The sequence below is a fragment of the Antennarius striatus genome, chromosome 18 (genome assembly GCF_040054535.1).
Source record: "Antennarius striatus isolate MH-2024 chromosome 18, ASM4005453v1, whole genome shotgun sequence".
Lineage (NCBI taxonomy): Eukaryota > Metazoa > Chordata > Actinopteri > Lophiiformes > Antennariidae > Antennarius > Antennarius striatus.
Window position 1 is genome coordinate 18,284,004 of NC_090793.1, and position 20,940 is coordinate 18,304,943.

The 20,940-nt window shown below is 39.9% G+C and overlaps 1 protein-coding gene across 5 annotated transcripts in view; it reads left to right on the plus strand.

Annotated features, from left to right (window-relative positions):
- The first annotated feature begins 994 nt into the window (after positions 1-994).
- The window catches only part of col15a1b (collagen, type XV, alpha 1b), a 35,310-nt gene continuing 15,364 nt past the window's right edge, over positions 995-20,940 (plus strand). For 3 of the 5 annotated variants that reach the window (XM_068340473.1, XM_068340475.1, XM_068340474.1), the window contains exons 1-13: positions 995-1,116; positions 1,209-1,233; positions 1,430-1,494; positions 16,582-16,769; positions 17,435-17,644; positions 17,744-17,896; positions 19,254-19,328; positions 19,458-19,556; positions 19,964-20,072; positions 20,300-20,340; positions 20,425-20,598; positions 20,719-20,745; positions 20,833-20,895. In XM_068340473.1, the coding sequence (XP_068196574.1) occupies positions 1,059-1,116; positions 1,209-1,233; positions 1,430-1,494; positions 16,582-16,769; positions 17,435-17,644; positions 17,744-17,896; positions 19,254-19,328; positions 19,458-19,556; positions 19,964-20,072; positions 20,300-20,340; positions 20,425-20,598; positions 20,719-20,745; positions 20,833-20,895 (1,287 nt within the window). In that variant the 5' untranslated portion in view covers positions 995-1,058. The remainder of the gene's footprint in view (positions 1,117-1,208; positions 1,234-1,429; positions 1,495-16,581; positions 16,770-17,434; positions 17,645-17,743; positions 17,897-19,253; positions 19,329-19,457; positions 19,557-19,963; positions 20,073-20,299; positions 20,341-20,424; positions 20,599-20,718; positions 20,746-20,832; positions 20,896-20,940) is intronic. The other 2 variants (XM_068340477.1, XM_068340476.1) reach the window with 2 other exon arrangements.

Here is a 20,940-nt window from a genome sequence, read left to right on the forward strand (position 1 = left end):
GTGTTTTGGGTCAGTTACGGTATCAGGGTGCGACTGCAGTGGGAAGAAAATGGTTTTTTTTTTGTCTCACTGATTAAAGCTGTGAAAACACCAGTATAACAACCAGTATGTCACCAGTATAACAACTGGTGACAAAACTGATTACATGTAAGGGTCAAAAGATCTTTCTGGAGCTTTTGTGAATCCCATGAATGATTTCTATTTGCAATCAATCAAAGGCAAATGCGCTTACTACTGGATTATACTGTAAAAACCTTCATCCACCATTGTTCTTGGCATTGGAATGAAACACCTACGTATAATAATTTTTTTATTCTATAATATCTTTAAATTTGGTAAACAGTAAAATGAATAAACATCTATTTTTGAAGTTAAAATATGCGATTGTACAATAAAACAAACATAATTTTGACAAAAAATTCCTGGTGTTTTAATCTCACACTGCTCAAATATCTTGTCGTTGGTTAAAACTGAACACGTTGTGTTTCTTGAAAAGTTGTCAGAGAACTTGTCACCAGTCCATCGCGACAGCACTGATTCAATTTGGTTTAAACTTGTTTAGTTTGGTTCAATTTGCTTTACATTTGACTAAATAAAATAATAATAATAATAATAATAATAATAATAACAACAATAATATAATGCACCATTGTAAAGAAAAATCATAACCACACACATGCATACTCTCTGTACATAAATAATGGAAGGTGCAGGACTCAAATGAGATTTTATAGAAACAGGGTCCACTCAGAGAAGAGGGGACTTCTTTTTTTTTATTTCAAGAGAGTCAAATTTCCCAACTCTGTGGCTCTAAGATTCCCCCAGCTCAGAACTAAGAAGGGCTTTGTCCTTAGCAGGCGAGCGAGAGAGAGAGAGAGAGAGAGAGAGAGAGAGAGAGAGAGAGAGAGAGAGAGAGAGAGAGAGAGAGAGAGAGAGAGAGAGAGAGAGAGGTGTGGGGGTGGGGGGTGATGGGGAAAGGGTGGGGGGACTTCAAGTCTGCACTGTGAGGCAAAGACTCCACACTACAGGACACACGTTGCCGGAATTTCATCCCACACATGCACTTGGAGTTCACTTGTGGATTTTTATTCTCTTACTTGCTAAAATGTTTCGAGGGTAAGACCGTTATCAAATATTAACTCCGCGTTTTCTGCATGTAAAGGAGGCTGTAAATGTTTCTCCTCTTTCACATAACATTTCTTTTCCAGCAACACCTAAGACCAGACCTGAGAGGTAGCAACCCTTCTTTATTAATGCCAGCTTTATTCATTGGCAAACTTCTTTACATTGACACACACTTTACTCTCCACATAGGTTGTTTTAAAATTGACGTAATGACTTGTTTTAGTTTTTTTAAGTTTTACAGAGCATTGAAAACTTCATCCAATGCATCTTTTATCCTCATTATGTATGCCTGATGTCTTCTCAGGTGGTCCGTTCTCCTGCATCTCGCCCTGCTGTGCTGCCGGTCCTCTGCCCTGCAGGTTATAGAAGGTAAGACTCTTTATCATCTCTGCAGCTGCACAGACACACACAGCTGGGATGGATCCAAGAGATGAGAGGAAGAGGGCCCAAGTTGTTTGGGACCAATCCAAAAGATGGTTTAAAGAAGGGAAGTGGGAGTCTTCCTCGTGGTGATGAGAAACAACCAACCCCAACGATGTATTTTATAGTCTACACATGAAATACAAGCTGTTATAACTGAAATATTTCAAATTCACGTATTTATTTATTTATTTATTTGTTTGTTTGTTTGTTTGTTTGTTTGTTTGTTTATTTATTTATTTATTTATTTATTTGTTATATTGCCTCAGATGTCTCATCTTGGAGGTTAATAATATTCCAAAGTGATCCAGTCTCATGAAGAATACTATTCAGTAAACACATCACATTATTTCAACATAAAACCTTAATTGTTGACCCTATAGAGTCATGAGACTGATTATTATAACCTAGATACTATAGTTGCTGCATGTGATAGAGAGATCTCATGGCAATGTGTGCGGAAAAGAGGACAAACTATTATCAATAAAACAGGAATTAATTATTCATACACAATTTAAGAAACTGAGCTTTTAACATACATATTAAAACAAATTTAACTACTTTCAAAATTATAATGCAGGTGACTGAAATCTTAGTCGAAAAATAGTCGAAATAATCAATCACACATCTCCACCACCGTAACATTTCAGGAATAAATTGGTATTTATATATATAAAATTGGTATTGATGATATTAAATCAGCCTTTCACTGATGGAGCCCTGACAACTCATTTGAAAAACCATGTTTCTAACTGCTGTAAAGGTAGCATGTAATAATCTAACAATAGGGTCATGATGTTATCATCTTTATACATGTACAGTAGTCACATTAAATAATATTTGTGAGGTTATTTAAGGTGTCACTACCTGACACGACCCTTAATATGAAGTATTCCTGTTTGTCCCTCTGCTTTGTCTGTGCCTTTAAATCAGTGACTCCCTGCAGTGAAGTTCCTCATACAGCTCTGCAGGAGAGAGAGACATTGTTTATTTGTTTGTTTGTTTGTTTGTTTTTGTTTGCTTGTTTGTTTGTTTGCTTACGAGCTTGTCTTCACCCTGTATGTTAATGTGTGTGTGTCTGATTGAGGCAGCTCGAAATGGCACGCGAGTCGAGCCCTGCAGTATTGTCAAAGATGAAGCGTTCAATTTGTATGGGAAGGGTGTGTGTGTGTGTGTGTGTGTGTGTGTGTGTGTGTGTGTGTGTGTGTGTGTGTGTGTGTGTGTTTGCCTGTGCGTAAGGGTGTTCTTTAAACAAAGGAAGAAGTTATTTTTTGTCGGTTTTCAGAGGAAGAATTAAATAACTAAATAACTAAGTGACCCAGGATCTATTTTTTTGCAGGATGTTGTGCATGTTGATTATTTCTAGCCAAGTAATGAATACACCTTATCAAAGCTCACAAGCTTGAGTGTGACAGAGTTTGTCTTGTGTTTAGAGAAGCTTTTTTTTTTTTTTTTTTGAAATCCAAAACCAGCTTGAAGATCAGTGAGAATCTAAAGCTGCTTTACCCAGCTGGCTGATCTCTGTGGGATCTGTGTGTGTTCCAGGTTCCAGGGGGTTACAGCTTGTTCAACTAGCTGTGCAAAATTACAATGCTAGTAGTGTGTGCAATTGAACAATATTAAATATCATCCCACTTCCCTCTAGTTTCTGAGCACCCCCAACCCTGTTCCACCCTATGACCAGCAAACATCCCATTGATGACACCAGATCAGAGCTGCTGTTTGGACTATAAGAGACTTAACACCTCCCAGCCCAGCAGAGAGTGCATTAATCCATCAGGGACACAAAAAGTATTTAAACAATCATAAAAATGCAAAGTGGCAATAATACCATTGTCTACAGTTTTATATGAATTAAATATAAGCAGTAAGATGAAGGAAATGGTTTTTGTGAGTTATATTAAATAACCTCAGTGGTAAAGAGTTTGGAATGATCACATGTGATGAAAACGCCCCCCAAAAAATAAAGTAGCAACACAAATGAATAAATTTGGTTCATGTGTTATAAATTATTATAAGAACAATCATTAGATTTATCACAGCATCTCTCTTTTGGTATCCAAATTTTCTCTGTGCACAGCTGAAAAGGTCATTTTATCTTCCTGTTTTCCACCATCTAAACTCCACTCCCACCATCACTCTTATTCCTGCCTCCAGGAACCTTCACTTTCCATTTACTGTTGGTTGAGTTGCTATGAAAGGATTCCATGTTTAGCCAATATAAATGATTGTGAGGTCAGCTCAGTAGGAGTCTGTTTTGGAGCGAGACATTCCTCTGTACAGTAGAACTTTACCACACTACAAAACATCACTGATGACAGTTTCCACTTTATGAAATTTTACTTTTTCAACCTACAACCGTTTTAACTGTGATCTTTTGACCTTATTTGGATTCTGGTGTTATGGAATAAAACTCTCACCAAGTCTCTGTTAAAGTTTTAAGAAATCACTGACGTTGTTCTGGTCATGGAACCATATGAAGCAGCCTCTACCTAACGGTCTTGAGTATATGAGAGGACAGAACGCCCTCGCTGCAGCGGCATCCTGTCTGGAATGTGTTCATTTATCCACAGCGTCTTTGATTGGAACACAGTTGGAGCACAATGAGCCGACTGTAAAAGGTGTCATTGCTGTATGCTTAAAAGCTCAGTTCTATGGGATTTTGATGGGGGAAAAAATAAGCCAGTGGAAACTGCAAATATAAAAATAGCTCTTTCTTTTAGGGTCCTTTTGGGCTTCCACTTAGAAATCCATGAGTTTTCCATGATGTTGATACTCAGTGAGATGATGTTGGTTCCCGTTGCATTACCTCTCATACAGGATCTCTCCTGAAAAATAAAACTGTAAAAGGTCACTGACGTTGTCTTCATGTCGTGATGTTGTTTGGTTATCCACTGTTACTATGGTTACCTATATATATAGAGCGATGAATCAATATCTTTGTCCATTTGTTCTGAGCTATTGACGCCTTGGGTCGAGTGGAATCAAACAAAGAAAGCCTTTTTTATAATTTTGCATATGTGCACAGTTTATGACGTCATCTGACATTATTGCTGCCGACATCTGAAGATACAGAACATTTATTAGCATTCATGAATTACATTGTTAAAAGCTGTTACAGAATTTAATTGATATTTTTATATACAAAACTTATAGATGTGGTGCATATTTGGATATGTTTTTTCTCAAAATATGATAAATATGAAACTAATATCAAAATTTGTTTTACGTCAGGTAAGAGATCCATTATCCTGTAGTTCGGTGCTGTCATGTCACGCTAATGGTGATATGAATCATATCAGCTACATAAGCCATTTCAAGATTTTAAAGCAGTTGTAGTCAAGGAAATATGTTCATGTTAAATATTTGGGACTGAAATCTTTGGCGCAGGATGAAGTGAATAAAACGCTTCAGTAATCTGTCCTCTTAAGACCCTCTAACCGCTGCTTGTGACTTGTGTAAACAAATAAATGAATAAAATAACATTCCTTAAATATATCTTTGTAAAGTTCATGCAGATCAGAGTCAGAAATCATCTGGATGGAATGAAGTTGAGCTAATTTCTAACATTTGAAGCAGATACCTTTTTATATGAATCTTTTTAATATTTTTTTTGACAAGAACAAGCGTTCATACAACCAAAAATGAAGATTGTGTCTGATTTTACATTTCTAGATTGCTTTAATTTGTCAAACTGATATAACAAACCGACAACAGATGGAACCAGATGTAGAAAACTGGATAATCTGAAATATTTCTAATTTAAAATACATTTTCTTTGTTTAATTCAGCTTCCTGATGCCAATAGTGTTCACATCTGTTTGATTCTGTGTGACTACTGTACAACATAATGTTGACTCTCATTTTGGGGGTGTCATCAATCGCCGCCGATACTTTGAGTGAAAGCACAGTGTTTGTATGTGTGTGTGTGTGTGTGTGTCTGAACCACTGGCATTAAACTCATTCAGCTGTTTGGAGGACGGCACAAACACACCAACACTCAGTCCCTTCAAGGCCACAGCTTGATTAACACGCTGTAATGACTTTGCTTAATTTGCTAGTTCCTCTGCACAGCGAGATAGAAAGAAAACAGTTCTTACAGGAAATTGAGCAAATAAAGCTGTTTGCTGCTTTCATTTCCAACCCTGACCCTTCCGTTTTCCCAGGTCAATGAGTTGATTTCTCTCATGATTATTACATATTTCTAAAAAAAAAATAATAATAATAATATTTTTTTTAAATTCTGCTGGCTTATTGTTTTAGGTTTTACAGTATATCTTGTATGATTGACATCAGAAGCTTTCCACTCATCAGCATCTTCACAGGTGCTGTCTTGACTTCCTGTTAACCTTTGACCTTTGGATTAAAACACAGCAGCTAAAATCCTCCTCCCTCTCTTAGCGTCTGTCCCGGCCTGAGGCCTCTGGTCGTCTAAATGCACATTACATCAAAACACAAGCATAGTGATATACCCCACCGCACTGATTTTCACTCCTGTAGGTCTGAACAATAGTGAATTATGCGGTTCTTCTCCAGTGGGTGGATGTCAATGGATGGTACTCGGCCAAGGGGACTGCAGACAGAGCATGAGATAATATTTTCCTGTCACATTTCCCCAAAGGTTCTCTTTCACTGTGAGAAGTTTGCAGGGCACTTCCAAAATATGGGAATGACATCACAGACAGACACAACCTTCGCTGTGTTCACAGATCCAACTGAAAGTCCCAACAAAGACATGAATGCCCTTGTTTGTCACATCCAGAGTGTCGTCTGTGGGAACCTCACCTTGCACAATGATGGTGATAAAACACTTTCTGTCGGGTCGCATGTGTAAAAGAATTCCAATCGCTGTGCCTCCCCTGTGGCTTCATTAACATTTGTACTGTAGGAGGTCAGGAGCCCATGTGAGAAGCTGTGAGTGGCTGTTTGCTCTGAGAATGCCACATGCAGCTGGGCAAACAGCACCAACAACCCCCCCCACACACACACACACACAAACACACACCCATTCAAGACATAATCAGATGCAAACAGGATAGAAAGTCATATCTAAGATACAACATATTTTGAGGAATTGATTGATCAATGGAATTACCATTAAAGCAGGCATTTCCCCAGTAAATCCATGTTCAATTTATTGAAAGGTGTGTTGGGATGCATAAATTGTGCTCATACTAGTTTTTCTGATACATATACTAGATTTCTTCTACTAAAATTAGGTTAACCACAGTTCTTGAAAACACACTTTTCCCCCCCAGTCGTTTATATGATATGGAAATCATGATAATTAATAATAAAGATAATACAGTTCAACATCTTTCTTCATTTTGAGGAAAATAAAATTTGAAAAGAGATCTCAAAAATGTTTCATTTACTTCTCCAAGACGCCAAACTGAGACTAAGGCTTATTTCTCCTGTGTCTCAGTTTTTTTCTCAGGAGCAAAAAGATGCACTAAATCTCAATTTTTTTCTCCTTTTAAGTTTCAGAAGAGATCTCAACAAGGTCTAATTTAGTTCTCATAGTTTCTAAACTGCTGACTTGAAGTTAGTAAGGTATCTCCTTTAAGTCTCATGTATAATTAGTCTGTTTCAAATATTTCTCCTAGTGAATTTTAGGAGAAACATATGAGGAACAAATGTTTCTCGAGTTTGTCTTGAGCTGTAGAAGAGCAAGCTTTGAGCAGTAAAATGTTTCTTATTATTATTTAAAATTAATAATTAATAAGGCACTAAAATGTAAAGCCAACAACTGTATATATGTTTTCAACATGGGCAGCATGAAGGTTCCAGCTTTGATTTCTTTCTGTATGGAGTTTGAATGTTGTCTCTGGGGTTTTCAGTTTCTTCTCACCTCCAAAAACGCACAGCTTAGGAAAATTGGTTATCAGGCTTTTAGAAAACCACTTTGGATTTATTCTATAAATGAATTTCGCAGTCACAGCACCTTCATTACTAATAACACTGCATGCTTAAAGGTAATATGTGATGCTGCAACAATTGTTTTAGCCGTAAAAAATCTCGAGGAGAAACCACCCAAACTAGATCATGATTTTTGGGGTGATTCATTCTAATATACACCCGCCGTCCATCTGCATCCAGATGTCCAGCTTTACTCAGCAGGAAACGGCTATGGATGACCTTTACTGTCTGTTTCTGTGTCTCCATGATTGTGTGTCTCAGCTGGTGAAGTGAGAGGATGTTATGGGCTGTTGCCCTGGGGTCAGGATGGGGTAAAAACCTGATGTAATGGAACCCTCCCCGCTGCAGATGTCCACATCTGACCTTCCTAACAACTCCAAACAACGTCTTCTTTTTATCTGAGAAATGGTGTAGGCCTTACAGTATCCCACTGATGAATTAATGTGTGTGTAATGGTTGTTATGTATGTGCATCACAAGTCGGAAGTCCATCTGTAGACGTGGCCGAATCAGTTATTGATCTATTGTTATAACCTATCGATCAGCAGTAAACAGCAGTGGCCAACAAAAGAACTGTTCTGGTTCAGTCTCACCGTCACATCGGTTGGTTTCCAGAGGAAAGGCAGTTATTTTCAAATGGAATCTCTTAAATCGATTCTATATAATCAAGCAGTGACATGTATGTTCCATGACACGGCACTGGTTTAATTCAAAATTCTCATAATATTAGAGATGAGGCTTTTATTGTGAAGTTAAAACTTTATTGTGAAGTTAAAACTTATTGTGAAGTTAAAACTTATTGTGAAGTTAAATTTGCAAAATTGTCACTGGATGTCCATTATTGTGTGGGGTTTCTGTCTGGGGGTGTGAGGGCAGGTCGGTACTTGGGGTTAATCCAACCCTTGGGTTACACTCTCCTTCTGATAACCTCCCTCACTCCCCCCCCTTCTTTCGTTTCTCCTCTTCTTATCCCCCACCTCGACAGAATGAGGTGGGATGGTATTGATAGAAACTGGTTCTGTCTGACCCGCTGGGAGTAAAGCTCCAACATATAAAACTATTTTTCCATGACTCCTACTTCACAAAACAACCAAGTACCAGACCTGTGTCTTTTGTTATTTTGGGGATTATTATCATTTCTATTTTACGTATCCACGGTAACAAGTTAGATTTAGAATCATTCTGGTGGTGGTTTGGTTTCTGGAACAGATGCCAAATACTATTCAAACTTCTTTCAACAAAGCTGTTTAAGATCTAAAACCCAGCACTAAAATGGTATCTTTGCTTCTCAGGAACCTTTATTGTTGTATGTTTTTGTTTCCATGGTTACAAGAAAAGTCATTCTGTGTGTGGGATTTGTTTCAGATGAGAATATTTTTTCGCAAAAACTTACTGCACACATCCCCTGTAAAGCAGAGAGGTGCCAGCTAATGTCCTGGGAAGTTTAAACATTTTTTAAAAAATTTATTTCTGTCATTTTAGAAAATGTGACTTTTCTCAGTTATGCAGTCAAAATCAGTAAGTAAAGAACAAAAAATAAGTTCCTCAGTGAAATTTGACTGTGTCATGATTGTTATGATTGTGCAAGTGTGTGTGCGTGTGTGCGTGCATGCATGTGTGTTTGTGTGTGTGTGTGTGTGTGTGTTTCCACATCAAATGGCATCGCAGACAATCAGCCATGTTTTTTTCTCTTCATCTTTCACCAAGAACTTTTTGCTGCCCCTCAGTGTCATAGTGGTAAATTACAGATTCTGATTATAAAAAATATTTTCATAAATCAATATTTCTGTGATTTCCCCCCCCCCCTTTTATACGATTTGTAAGTATATACTTACATCGCAATCCCTTGTGTGGCCTGCAGAAGTGGGAAAAAAAGCAGTTTGGTTAACAAAAAATCAACTGTTGTACCGTTTATAGCTGTGATAATAATGCATAGATACTCCAAACGCGGACAATGACTCACCACTAAACAATCTGATGCTTGATTAGTTTTAGAAGCTGAACAGACAGACTTGGCTGGTCCTTCTATTACAAGCTTATAAAAACACACCAACATTTCCTGAATGAACATGGCCTAGAAATATGAAATGAAAACACCCAGCAGGAGGAGCGAGGTGATGGCATGAGAGAAACAGCCATGCAACACAGGCTTCATTGATTACTAGCCTGCTGCCTCCAGTGTGTGCGTGTGTGTGTGTGTGTATGTGTGTGTGTGTGTGTGTGTGTGTGTGTGTGTGTGTGTGTGTGTGTGTGTGTGTGTGTGTGTGTGTGTGTGTGTGTGTGTGTGTGTGTGTGTGTGAGAGGGTTTGGTACCTGAGAACAGGTCCTCTCTGTGGACGTTTGCAGCTCGCCCATTCAAACGTGTGTTTTAGGACTGGTGAGGAGGATGTGTCAGTCAGACTGTAAGGGGACTAAAGTAGGGCACGCCGTGTTATCACAGAGGACAGCTTGAACTCGTGCTTTTTTGAAAGAACTGGTTGAAAGAGTCCAAAGTACAAACCTCAGAGATTAGAGAGGAAAACATTCTTTACTTTTCCTTTTAGTTTGATTGAAAGATTATTCCTTTATTGGAGAAATCCTGAAAGACTGGAGGGGATATGTTTTAGTACTTGTTTCATGGGTTTGGTTTGATTTTTTTATCTGCATAAATAGCCTACTTTCAGACATATTCCTTTATAGTGAGATGAAGAATTCAGTGTAGAGGCTTTATTTCAGAATCCTTAGACTAAAGAATAATTGTCACTCACTTTGCAGCGGTCATTGAGGCTTTTGTAACCAATAGCTGATGAAAGTGGTTATCATTCATTGTTAGCCTTTCAGTATAAAAATATCAGCTGAATGAATACCATATTAGGTGTAAACTTCAAAAAACTGGAATTAAAGAAAGACTTTATAGTTATTACATCCAAAAGAAGGGAATTTATTTTTAGTTTATGTTATACAGTGAGCTTTCTACCTGTAAGTTACTGTTGCAGAGCACTGTTTTGGATTTGGAAGAATTATTAAATTCATTCAGCCTTTGAGACGTCCGAGCCACAGCTCGGATTTACCGGGTATTTGTTTATATATCAAATTTAAATGTAGAATTAATTAACTAATAAAAAAATATTGTTTTCTAGAATAGATATGATGTGCAGATCCTGTTTCTTACTGGCTGCCCCTGTTTGATCAGATCTGGCCTTCAGCTACATGCATTACTCTGTGTGACCACATAGTGGTGCAAGAGAGCTGTGTTTTGCTCACAGCCTCATGTACCACTACATTTCTTGGTCGAGAAGCAAAGAAGCAAGACTAATCTTTACACCTGACTTAATCTGAATTCAAGAAGCCTGACTCGTTGTGTCACACCGACCTGTCTGCTGGTGTGTCTATAATTTCCCATCACCCTACTGAAACCCCTTGGAAGATATTTCTGCGAATAAATTCATAGGATCCCCGTGCGATTGGCTCTGACAGTAAACCAATTAGAGTTTATTATGAAGGCAGTTGCTAGGTAGAGTGGGAAGTGAGAGGGAGGTAAAGGGTGATGGGGTTACTCTTCCTGGAATCCAGAGGCCCTAAATGGGGTCACCCTGTGTACAAAAAAGAGGGTCAGAAAATGCTTGAATGCAGTAGCTTTTACCAAGAACAGAAGATAAATGTCGGACTTACACATTTTCACATCACTAGCTCTGGGTTGTTGTTTTTAATTTGTGTGCGGGACTTAAAAAAAATTAGAACACACACAGGAAGTGAGAAGAATCGTACTTTAAGACAGTATAAATAAATGAATTTATATTTATTTGTATATATATATACACATACACACATAACTTTACAGTAAATCACTAATATGAGAATTTCAGATTAAACCAGTGTAACAGCTCCTAATAACTGTTAGCACAGTTGACCATGTAACTAAAACTGAACTTTTATAAAATAATTCTTGGCAGATTTCAATTAAAAACGAGTAGCCGCCCTCACATGACCTTTTCTTTCTGGGGTCAAAAAACTACAAGGGTAAGTGGTGGGTGGGAAGTGGATGGACATGATTATACAGTAGAAGAACAGAAGGCAGTGATGAAGAATCAGAGTTCCCCTTTCTCCCTCCAACTCATCGTCATTCCAAACCTTCTTAACAACGGCTAATCCATGACTAATCAAGGTTTTACCCCTGGGGGAGGTTTCTCCCTCAGCCTCCTTTTAAACCATAAACCCATCATCTGCTCCATTAGAGACCATCCCATCCTTTCCTCCCACAACTATTCATGTGGCCACCGGGGTCTGATCCCTTTTCTCAAGGATGCACCACCTACTAATGACACTCAGGTGAACACACCACCACACAACAAACTGTGTCCCACCCCCTCCACCCAATGGCCTCCAGCAACACACCGACCCTCACCCTGGACCTCAACAAACATAGACGAGCGCAACAAAACAGAACAGGCCTTCCTTTGTCACCAACCAATCATCGGGTCAGGAGGCCCACTGATCGGCCTCCTGACCCGATCAGTGGGCTGCAGCAGAAAGTCCACCGTTTGGAAAAGCTTCCACTTGAACTTTGATAGTTTTAAATCTATATTTTCAATCATATTAGGATCAGTTAAGTCATTTTTTTAAAATGCATTTTTAAAATATGATTGAAGTATTTCAGTAGTAAAGAAAACAGACAGAAGTCCCTGAATGTGTTCAAAGGAGACTCACCAACTAACAAATGCTAAAGGTTTTAAATTAAATATAAGTTTAGTATTGGTTTATTCTGAGATAGATGCTGATAAACCTTCATTAACTACACTTGAACTATAATCACACTGACTTAAGTGGTTCTTAGAGGAGATGTCAAAATCATTCTGTCAGCTGAAGTTTATCAGTGATTGGATTTGCTGTTTTTTTTCTAATCGTCTTGTCTTTTTCTCTTGCTGTAAGTATTTTGTGTCACATAAAAGATGAGGAAGAATCCCGATAAACCACCCTGCCCCTGCGTGTACCGTGTTTTTTGATTTCATGTGGTATTTTCCTTGAAATCTTGTGATAACTTTCAGTATTCGCAGCCTGTTTGTACACGTGTGAAATATGATGTCTGGTTTTAAATGAAGTGTCCTGGTGACATTTCTGCTGGTTGAACTGGAGGCGGGAGAGAGTGGATAAAACCGTATCTCAGTTAGAGCATCATGAATGATTTACCTGATCCTAAACCTATGATGCTCACACACACACACACACACACACACACAAACACACACAGAGGGGAGGAGAAGGAAGATTGGAGGAGGAGGGACTAGTGAACTAACTAACTCAGTAATCTGCTTGTCCGACAGAAAAAGGGAGTGAAAATCAAGTCTAGCTGTGAGAGCCAGAAAGGTGGGGGGTGGGGGGGGGTCTGTAATTACACAGGGGGGGAGAGGAGGGGACGGAGAGAGGAAGAGGAGAGGGATGACAGTGAGTAACAAATAGAGCAAGAAACAACGGACAGAGGAAAGGAGGACACGACGGGAGAGGAAAATCAAAGAAAAGAAAGAGTAAACGGTGAAAGGCCATTCTTTGAATATTTTCACGTGGATTACTGAGATTTGACCTCGTGCCTGTTTGCACATGTGTAGTAATTTGCAGCCACATTTAATAGGATCAGCTTTTCTTTTTCTTTTTTTTTGCGCATTCATGCAAATTTTAGTAAGAAGATGGGAGCCCTGCAGTTTTCTTTTGCTCTGCTCTTTCTCCTGTCCTCTCCTGCACAAGCCCAATGGTGGAGTTTCATCTGGGGAAGCCCTGAAAGCACCACTTCTCCTCCCTCTATTCCGCCATCCATCACCTCTCCATCCATTAGCTCTCTGAGGCCCTCCAACTCGCCACGGACAGCAGAGCAGGTCGGGGTGACGGAGAGAGCTCTGGATGTTAGTACCGGGGTAGAGGAGTCTCTGATCGCCCCAACACCAAGTCCAGGGGTATCAGTATTTAACAGCACTGCAGAACCGGGGACCTCACCTCCGGTGGAGAGCACAGGTGGAGGTAGCAAATCCAGGGCCCAAAACAAACCGCTGAAACACTGGAAAAGTGGTGAGTTTTACAGAAATGCTGCAGAGAAGAACAAAGAAGCAGGTTTGCAACAAAAGGATTTAAAAAATGAAATCCAAAATTTATCATTTGTGATCCCCCTGAGGAGGGGAACTAATTCAAAAGCCACATCCTAGTCAGAGTGAGACCAGAGATCGATGTCTGACGTGTGTGTGTGTGTGTGTGTGTGTGTGTTTGCATCCACCTGATAAATGTGTGCCACTTTTTTCGGCTTTGTTTTGGTCTCCAGCAGCTAATAAGCGCTTCTCTTTTTGAAAATAGCTTCCTGTTGCTGCTGGAAACAAAAGATAATGAGAATACTGAGAGTGGATCAAACAGTAGTGGTGGGCTGCAAATAATCACCAATGAGCTGAAAGATACCCAAAACATTAGACAGAATGGAGAAAAACTGCTGTGAGCTGATTATTCCATCTGAGTTTATTACTTCTAGCATTTGATTCTTTAAACTCCTGGTGACATTAAAAAAAAAAAAAAAGAATATACACTTTAAATACTCCCCAAAGCAACTGCAACTGTTAAATATTATGAATAATACACTGCTTTTAAATGACAAAATGTTTTCAGTGGCTGCTTTAATCTCTAATCTGAGACTGGCTGTCATTAGCTCACCACTGCATTAATATAATATATGTGATAAGTCAGAACAGAAGCTCTGCTGGTTGTTTCAGGGGCCTGCTGGTATGTGACACACTTAGACGCTGATGTGCTCCTTTAAGTCTGAGGCCCCTAGAAAGAATGGAGCATGAGCAGCAGGGGGTGGGGGTGGGGGCTTTTGTGCGGCGCAGCAGGGTCAAGGTGGGTTTAAAAGGTTACACATGGCATCGTCGGGGGGGTGGGGGGGGTGGATATTGGTTTTATACGTTTCAAGGAGGTGATCAAGAATCCACTCGGGCAACATGACCGATCGGTTTAAGGTGTGACTGAACACCTCAGGTCGTCACTGGTTACAGGATGATGTACAGTTAGATGTGTGTGTGTGTGTGTGTGTGCTTACGTGTGTGTGTGTGTATTTCTATAGTACTGTATTCTAAAGTTGTGCAGTAATGACATTTCCAGTTTTACTTCAGTGTTATAGGTTTCCCCTATTTGTTATTGGTCTCAGATGAGTGTTTGGGAGTGATCATTTAAAACAGTTTTCACCAAACTTCATGCACACGTCTGACGTTTTACCGGAGATGTGGGTTTTTGATAATTGGAGCATATTAAGCATTACTGGGTTCTTCTTTTCTTTTCTTGATTTTAAAATCTGACCACTTTGTCAGATAATTGATTAGCTTTAATAATCTAACTGGTTTCCTTCCATGAAATACACCCATGGAGGGGAATCTTGAGTATTTCATGCTTGTTTTCTTATTTTAAGCCTCATAATCCATTTTAGTCCATGAGCTACAGAAAAATACTCCGTGACTCATTTCTAATAGAAACAACAGTTATCAATATATCGTCACATTGACCCTTGAAACTTAAATACTTCATCTTCAACCTTTCTCCAGGCTTTATCTCCACATACAGCAATGCATTGTGGGAAACTATGTTGAGATTTTTTGTTATCATTTCTTTTTTCATCTGAGAGTTTAAGTTTAGTTTTAGGAGTTTCAATAATTTAAATTAAATTAAATTAAATTAAATTAAATTAAATTAAATTAAATTAAATTAAATTAAATTAAATTAAATTAAATTAAATTAAATTAAATTAAATTAAATTAAATTAATTAAATTAAATTAAATTATCCCCGAAGAGAAATTAAGAGCACACAATAGGACACTAATCTGAGAGTTAGTCTAATTCTTAACTTTAAAAAATGGGCCGACATGGCAAATATTCAAATCTGTTTTAGCCCGTCTGGTCGATGATGCTGAGTCGACTTCAGGCCGAACTGAGGCAGAGATTTCAGGGGTTACTTTTGATTGTGTCTCACACTGCAATAAAGATTATCTGAGCCTCTGCAGGAAGCTAAGTGTGTCTGCTTCTTCACATCTGCACTGGAGGAGTGTGTGTGTGTGTGTGTGTGTCTGTGTGCATGTGTGTGTGTAACATGTTTAATGCCCGCCTCTCACACACATGCATCTTAAACCCTCTCTAATCAGGTATGTTTCCAGTTGGTCAGGCTGATGAATTAGAGACCTCCATGTGGTGTCCTGTCTGCCGGGGGGGTTTATTCGGGTGAGATACGTGGGCGAGACATGTTGATGGGAACAACCTTTCAGGGCAGATGCCCTCCCACGTTGAACCCGAGGTTTCTGCCTATTAAAGGGCAGTTTCTTTCTTCATCCTGCATTATTTATCTTCGTCTTCTAAATAAAGCGTTCTGTCCAGACCTGTTTTTTTGTTTTTTGGGGTTTTTTTTAATACGCCCTGTTAACAACCGCCGGCATTTGGTGCTGTATAAATAAACCTGATGTGAGTGTCAGAGATGGAATCTTGAGGTGTCAGTTGGTCGCTACGGGAGACGGGTTCTCTTGTGGGGAGAATCAGGGGAATGTGAAGCCATGTCTTCACACACACACACACACACACACACACACACTAAATACTCTAATTACCAGGCTTTTGTGTGTATTTCTGAGGGTTACATCCATGTGAGGTAGGGCAGCGAGGCAAGGATGAAATCAAGTGATTTAAGACAGTATGAATTGAATCTGTCCCACGTGTTGCGTGAATCAGCAACAGACACGTAGCAAACACGCCAGCGTCTCACAGGTGTGTGTGTCCCGCTGTCAAAGGTTTGGGAAGATGAGCAGCAAAGTTTGACTTATTAAATATTGTTCGTAGTTTAAAAAGATGTTTCATGTAAAACACTTTGCATTTAATTCATCTTTCATCACTTCTGAGGTGATTTTGATGATGTGATGACTATAATTTTTAAGTTCAAGCAGCAAAACGTTCCAGTACTGTTGTTTATCATAACATATAACATAACATAACTCTTAATTTCCCTTCGGGGATCAAACCAGTATATAAAAAAAAAAAAAAAAAAAAATATAAACCCTGTTTGTTAGCTGTCTCTTCTGTTTACTACCTCTTTCCTTCCATTCACACATTTTACCACGTCTCTTCTCTCAGAGCGAGGCTCAGGCGGTCATTTGGACCTCACCGAGTTAATCGGAGTCCCCCTCCCTCCCGCCGTTTCTTTTACTCCTGGTTATGAGGGATTTCCAGCCTACAATTTTGGGCCTGAAGCCAACATCGGCCGACTCACTAAGACCTTCGTACCAGGGTCCTTCTACAGGGACTTTACCATCATTGCTACGGTAAGCTTTTAAAGCCCCTTGTTGAAGTAAAGCACATGAAACTAACCCTTATGGTCAGCTGAGGTCACGTTATGTTGCCATCTTGTGGAATATTAGTCATATTGCAAGCTGAAATATTTAAGTCCTGAGTGCTGTGGAGTCAGACTTTTTTCCCTCCCTTTTTTTAGAAAATAACATCAACACAATAATAATAGTAATATAATAATAATAATCTTGTTCTTCTAATAATAAGATAATAATAAGTTAATAATGATAATAATAATTGTTATTATTACTATTATTATTAAATTATAATTATAATTGTTATTAATTCATATCATTGTTATAATGGTAATGATAATATTTGTTGGTATTATTATTATTATTATGAAGTGATAATTACTATTGTTATTAATTTATATCATTGTTATAATAATAATAATACTATTATTATTAATTATTATTCATTTATTTAAATTTTTTTTTTTATTGCTAAAATTAAAATTCCTTATCAAGGATAACGAGTCTGAATGTTTTAGATCTTTGATCAACTCCAGCTGACTGACTCTTAAATGGCAAATTACTTTTTTCTACGTCTTTTGGTGTTATTGTAATGTTCATATCAAGGAAAAAAGATATCAAAGACTTGAGCTAACAACCTCTTTCTTCCTCCTTCTCTGGTTTAGGTCCGTCCAGCGTCTCAGAGGGGCGGTATGCTCTTTGCTATCACAGATGCCCGTCAGAAGGTGGTGGAGCTCGGTTTGGCCCTCACTCCGGTGCGTGGGGGCCTCCAGAGCATCTTATTGTACTACACCGACAAAGAGCAAGCTTCCCACAGCCACAAAGCTGCTGCCTTCAGTGTCCCAGATATGACAGACCAGTGGACAAGATTCACGGTGGGCGTGACACGAAGAAAGGGAAAGGATTGCCATGAAAGACATACTGTTTAACCAGTTTGTCTGTATATCTGCTGACCTCTGATATCTGTCTCTAAGTTGGCGGTGGAGCACGAAGAGGTGCGTCTCTACATGGACTGTGGCGAGGCTGAGAGGACTACTTTTCATCGGCGGCCAGAAAAGCTCACCTTCTCTCACAATTCAGGCGTTTTTGTAGCCAATGCAGGAAGCACAGGCCTGGACAACTTTGTGGTCAGTGTCAGTCTGCTAACTGTAGATTTTTTATGTGTGTTTGTATGTTGTGACAGGTCTGTACAGAAATGTTGGAGGGTGGCAGAGGGGTGAGATGTTGAAGATGAGGGTATGGGGGAGTAATTGCAACATGTCCAACAGGAAGCTGTGAAACCTAAGTGTATTGAAATGAATATACCAGGACTAGAGCTAATCACACAAGCTATCCATTTTCAAAGGGGTACCACCAATGACCCTCGATCTAACGTCGGTACACATAATGAAATAGCAGAGCACAGTAAAGCCACAACACAACTAGTTCAAAAGGGGACCGCCCTTGTCTACCGGCCCACCAGTCCACATGATCCCACATGATCCCACATGGGTCCACACGGCTGAGTTGACAGACTAGATCATTTTACTTTGAAACAGGCTGAATAAAGTATTAGAATTAGAATTCCATATAATAACAAAGCCAAACTTAACTGAGTTCCCAATATGGTATTCTTGTCATCTACGTCATCCATCCATCCATCCATCCATCCATCCATCCATCCATCCACCTACCCATTCATCTTCAAATGGTGGCCCACCCCAGCACCAGAAAAGTGCAGAGGCCCACATCCATTCTTCCGGGCTGAGCCTGGTTGGGCCCCGTGAGAAGGAGTCCGTCCACCAGGAGCACCCATACGAGCCCCAAACCCTGGGCTTGGCTCCAGGGAGGGGCCCTGGTTGTGCCATACGTCATCGTCTTTGATTTTCTTGAACTCCTCTTGTCTGTCCCGTCACCTCGGACCTGTTTGCCATGGGAGACCCCACCAGGAGCAGAAACATAGCTCCTAGGATCAATCAGCCACTCAAACTCCCCCATCTATGAAGCCTGATCAGACAGGGAATGTGTGTATGTGTGTGTGTGTGTGTGTGTGTGTGTGTGTGTGTGTGTGTGTGTGTGTGTGTGTGTGTGTGTGTGTGTGTGTGTGTATGTGTGTGTGTGTGTGTGTGTGTGCGCCAAACGGCTTCATGTTCAATCTAAAAAATGTGGGTCGCTGTGATGGTTTGTTGCCTTGTTGTCTGGGGCCTCACAGGAGTCCAATAATGACTTGGGGCCCCTTTTATGATCTCTTTGTGTTACAAACATTGTGAACGAAGACACTCAGTATCGGTGTACGCATGTATTTCCACATTAGTCTGTAAAAACCAGCAGGTTTACGGTCACTGAGCTGACGTTCAGCAGCTTGTGTTTGGAAACGGGTCCCTGTGCTGATTTTTGATTACTTCACTCATATATTATGAATGAAGAGATGAAGTTGAAGGTTCGGTCAATCGACTGCACCTGAAGAACCCAGTGAACATCAGTGAACATGTCTTCTGTCTCCAGGGATCCATTCAGCAGCTGGTGATAAAAGACGATCCCAGAGCAGCTGAGGAGCAGTGTGAGGATGATGATCCTTATGTAAGGAACACACACACACACACACACACACACACACACACACACACACACACACACACACACACACACGCACTATAACAATCTATGACCTCTTGAAAAACTCCTTTCCCAATGTGATTTTTGATCAAGGCCTCAGGATACACTAGTGGAGACGATGCGTTGGACGACAGAGAGACAGAAGTGGAGGTGATGAAGAACACAAAGGAGAGAAAACATGGAAACCCACAGGTAGTGTCAGGAAGTGTTGGGAACAGGTAACAACTGAGACCACAGGTGGTGTGTTTAGGTTGGCCGAACGGAAACGTGACGCAAATGATCAAATTCCACGTCTTTCTAAATGCGACCAAACAGAGTGTGTATGCAGGTGTGTGTCACCTGCTGTGCTCCACACACTCTTTCTTATGTTAATCCCAAAGCATCAGTGTTTGAATCTCTTCTCTATTCTGACACCATGTTTGAAGTCAGTCTAACCCCAAACATCCCATAATAAACACTGGCTTTTGAAGCGACAAAGTAAGACGCCCCTCAGAGGATGAGTAACTTTTAGCAACCGTTGAGCCCAACAACTACACAAGTCATCTTTTTAACTTTGGATGATCTATAAGTCATCTTTTTTTTATCTTTAAATGTTTTAGGAGGAGGACAGTGTTCCGGTCAGAGCTCCGCCCACTGAAGCTCCAGAGTTGGAGCTAGATGAATACTCCGGTCACCAGACCCCAACAGGAACCAGTGATGACAGAAGAGGTCAGGTTTTAGCTCAAATTATGACCCTTAAGTGATATATTGTGATAGATCTGCTCTACTTAACTCCTTAGTCTTCGTCTGCCTCTAATGAGTGGCACAAAAATGAAATTTCCATTGTTTTCTCGCGTAATTCTGATGGAGAAAAAAAATGGGATGGTTAGAATGAGTTACAGGATGTGCAGTGTTTTCTCATAAATCAATCCATGATGATGCCATGTTCTCCACAGGACCACACCAGACAGAGGAATCAGGGGGGAAATCAGGGGAAGTAAGTTCTGATCCGGTATATTGCTGCTAAAGTTCTTAAACACGTTATGAAATATTTTGAAAGTATATTTATTTCCATTTCCAGGACCTTATCAGATTTCAGTTAAAAGGAGAACGTGGAGATCCCGGACCCAGAGGCCCACCGGGTCCACCGGGTCCATCCCCTGTTCCAGGGCAAGTTCAGTCTGGACCCACAGGGCCACAAGGACCAACAGGCCCCCCCGGGCCTACAGGCCTGCCTGGGAGAGAAGGACAGAAGGTGTGTGTGCGCGCGTGTGTGTGTGTGTGTGTGTGTGTGTGTGTGTGTGTGTGTGTGCCTTTATAACCCTTTTAGTTTATATTTAAAACCAATCCTGAATCCTTCTCTCTCTCCTCACAGGGAATCAAAGGCGACAAAGGGGATCCAGTAAGTTGTTGGACAGGTCTTCGGAATTCTTTGCCGTTTTTAAATATTAATATTACATTAAATGATTGAACCATGTCTGATTTCTAGGGTCAGAGGGGATCTCAAGGGCCTCCAGGTTGGGATGGAGAAGCTGGAGCCAAAGGAGAAAAGGCGAGAATAAAGAAAAAACAAGCAGATGACACTTTATTTAAAATT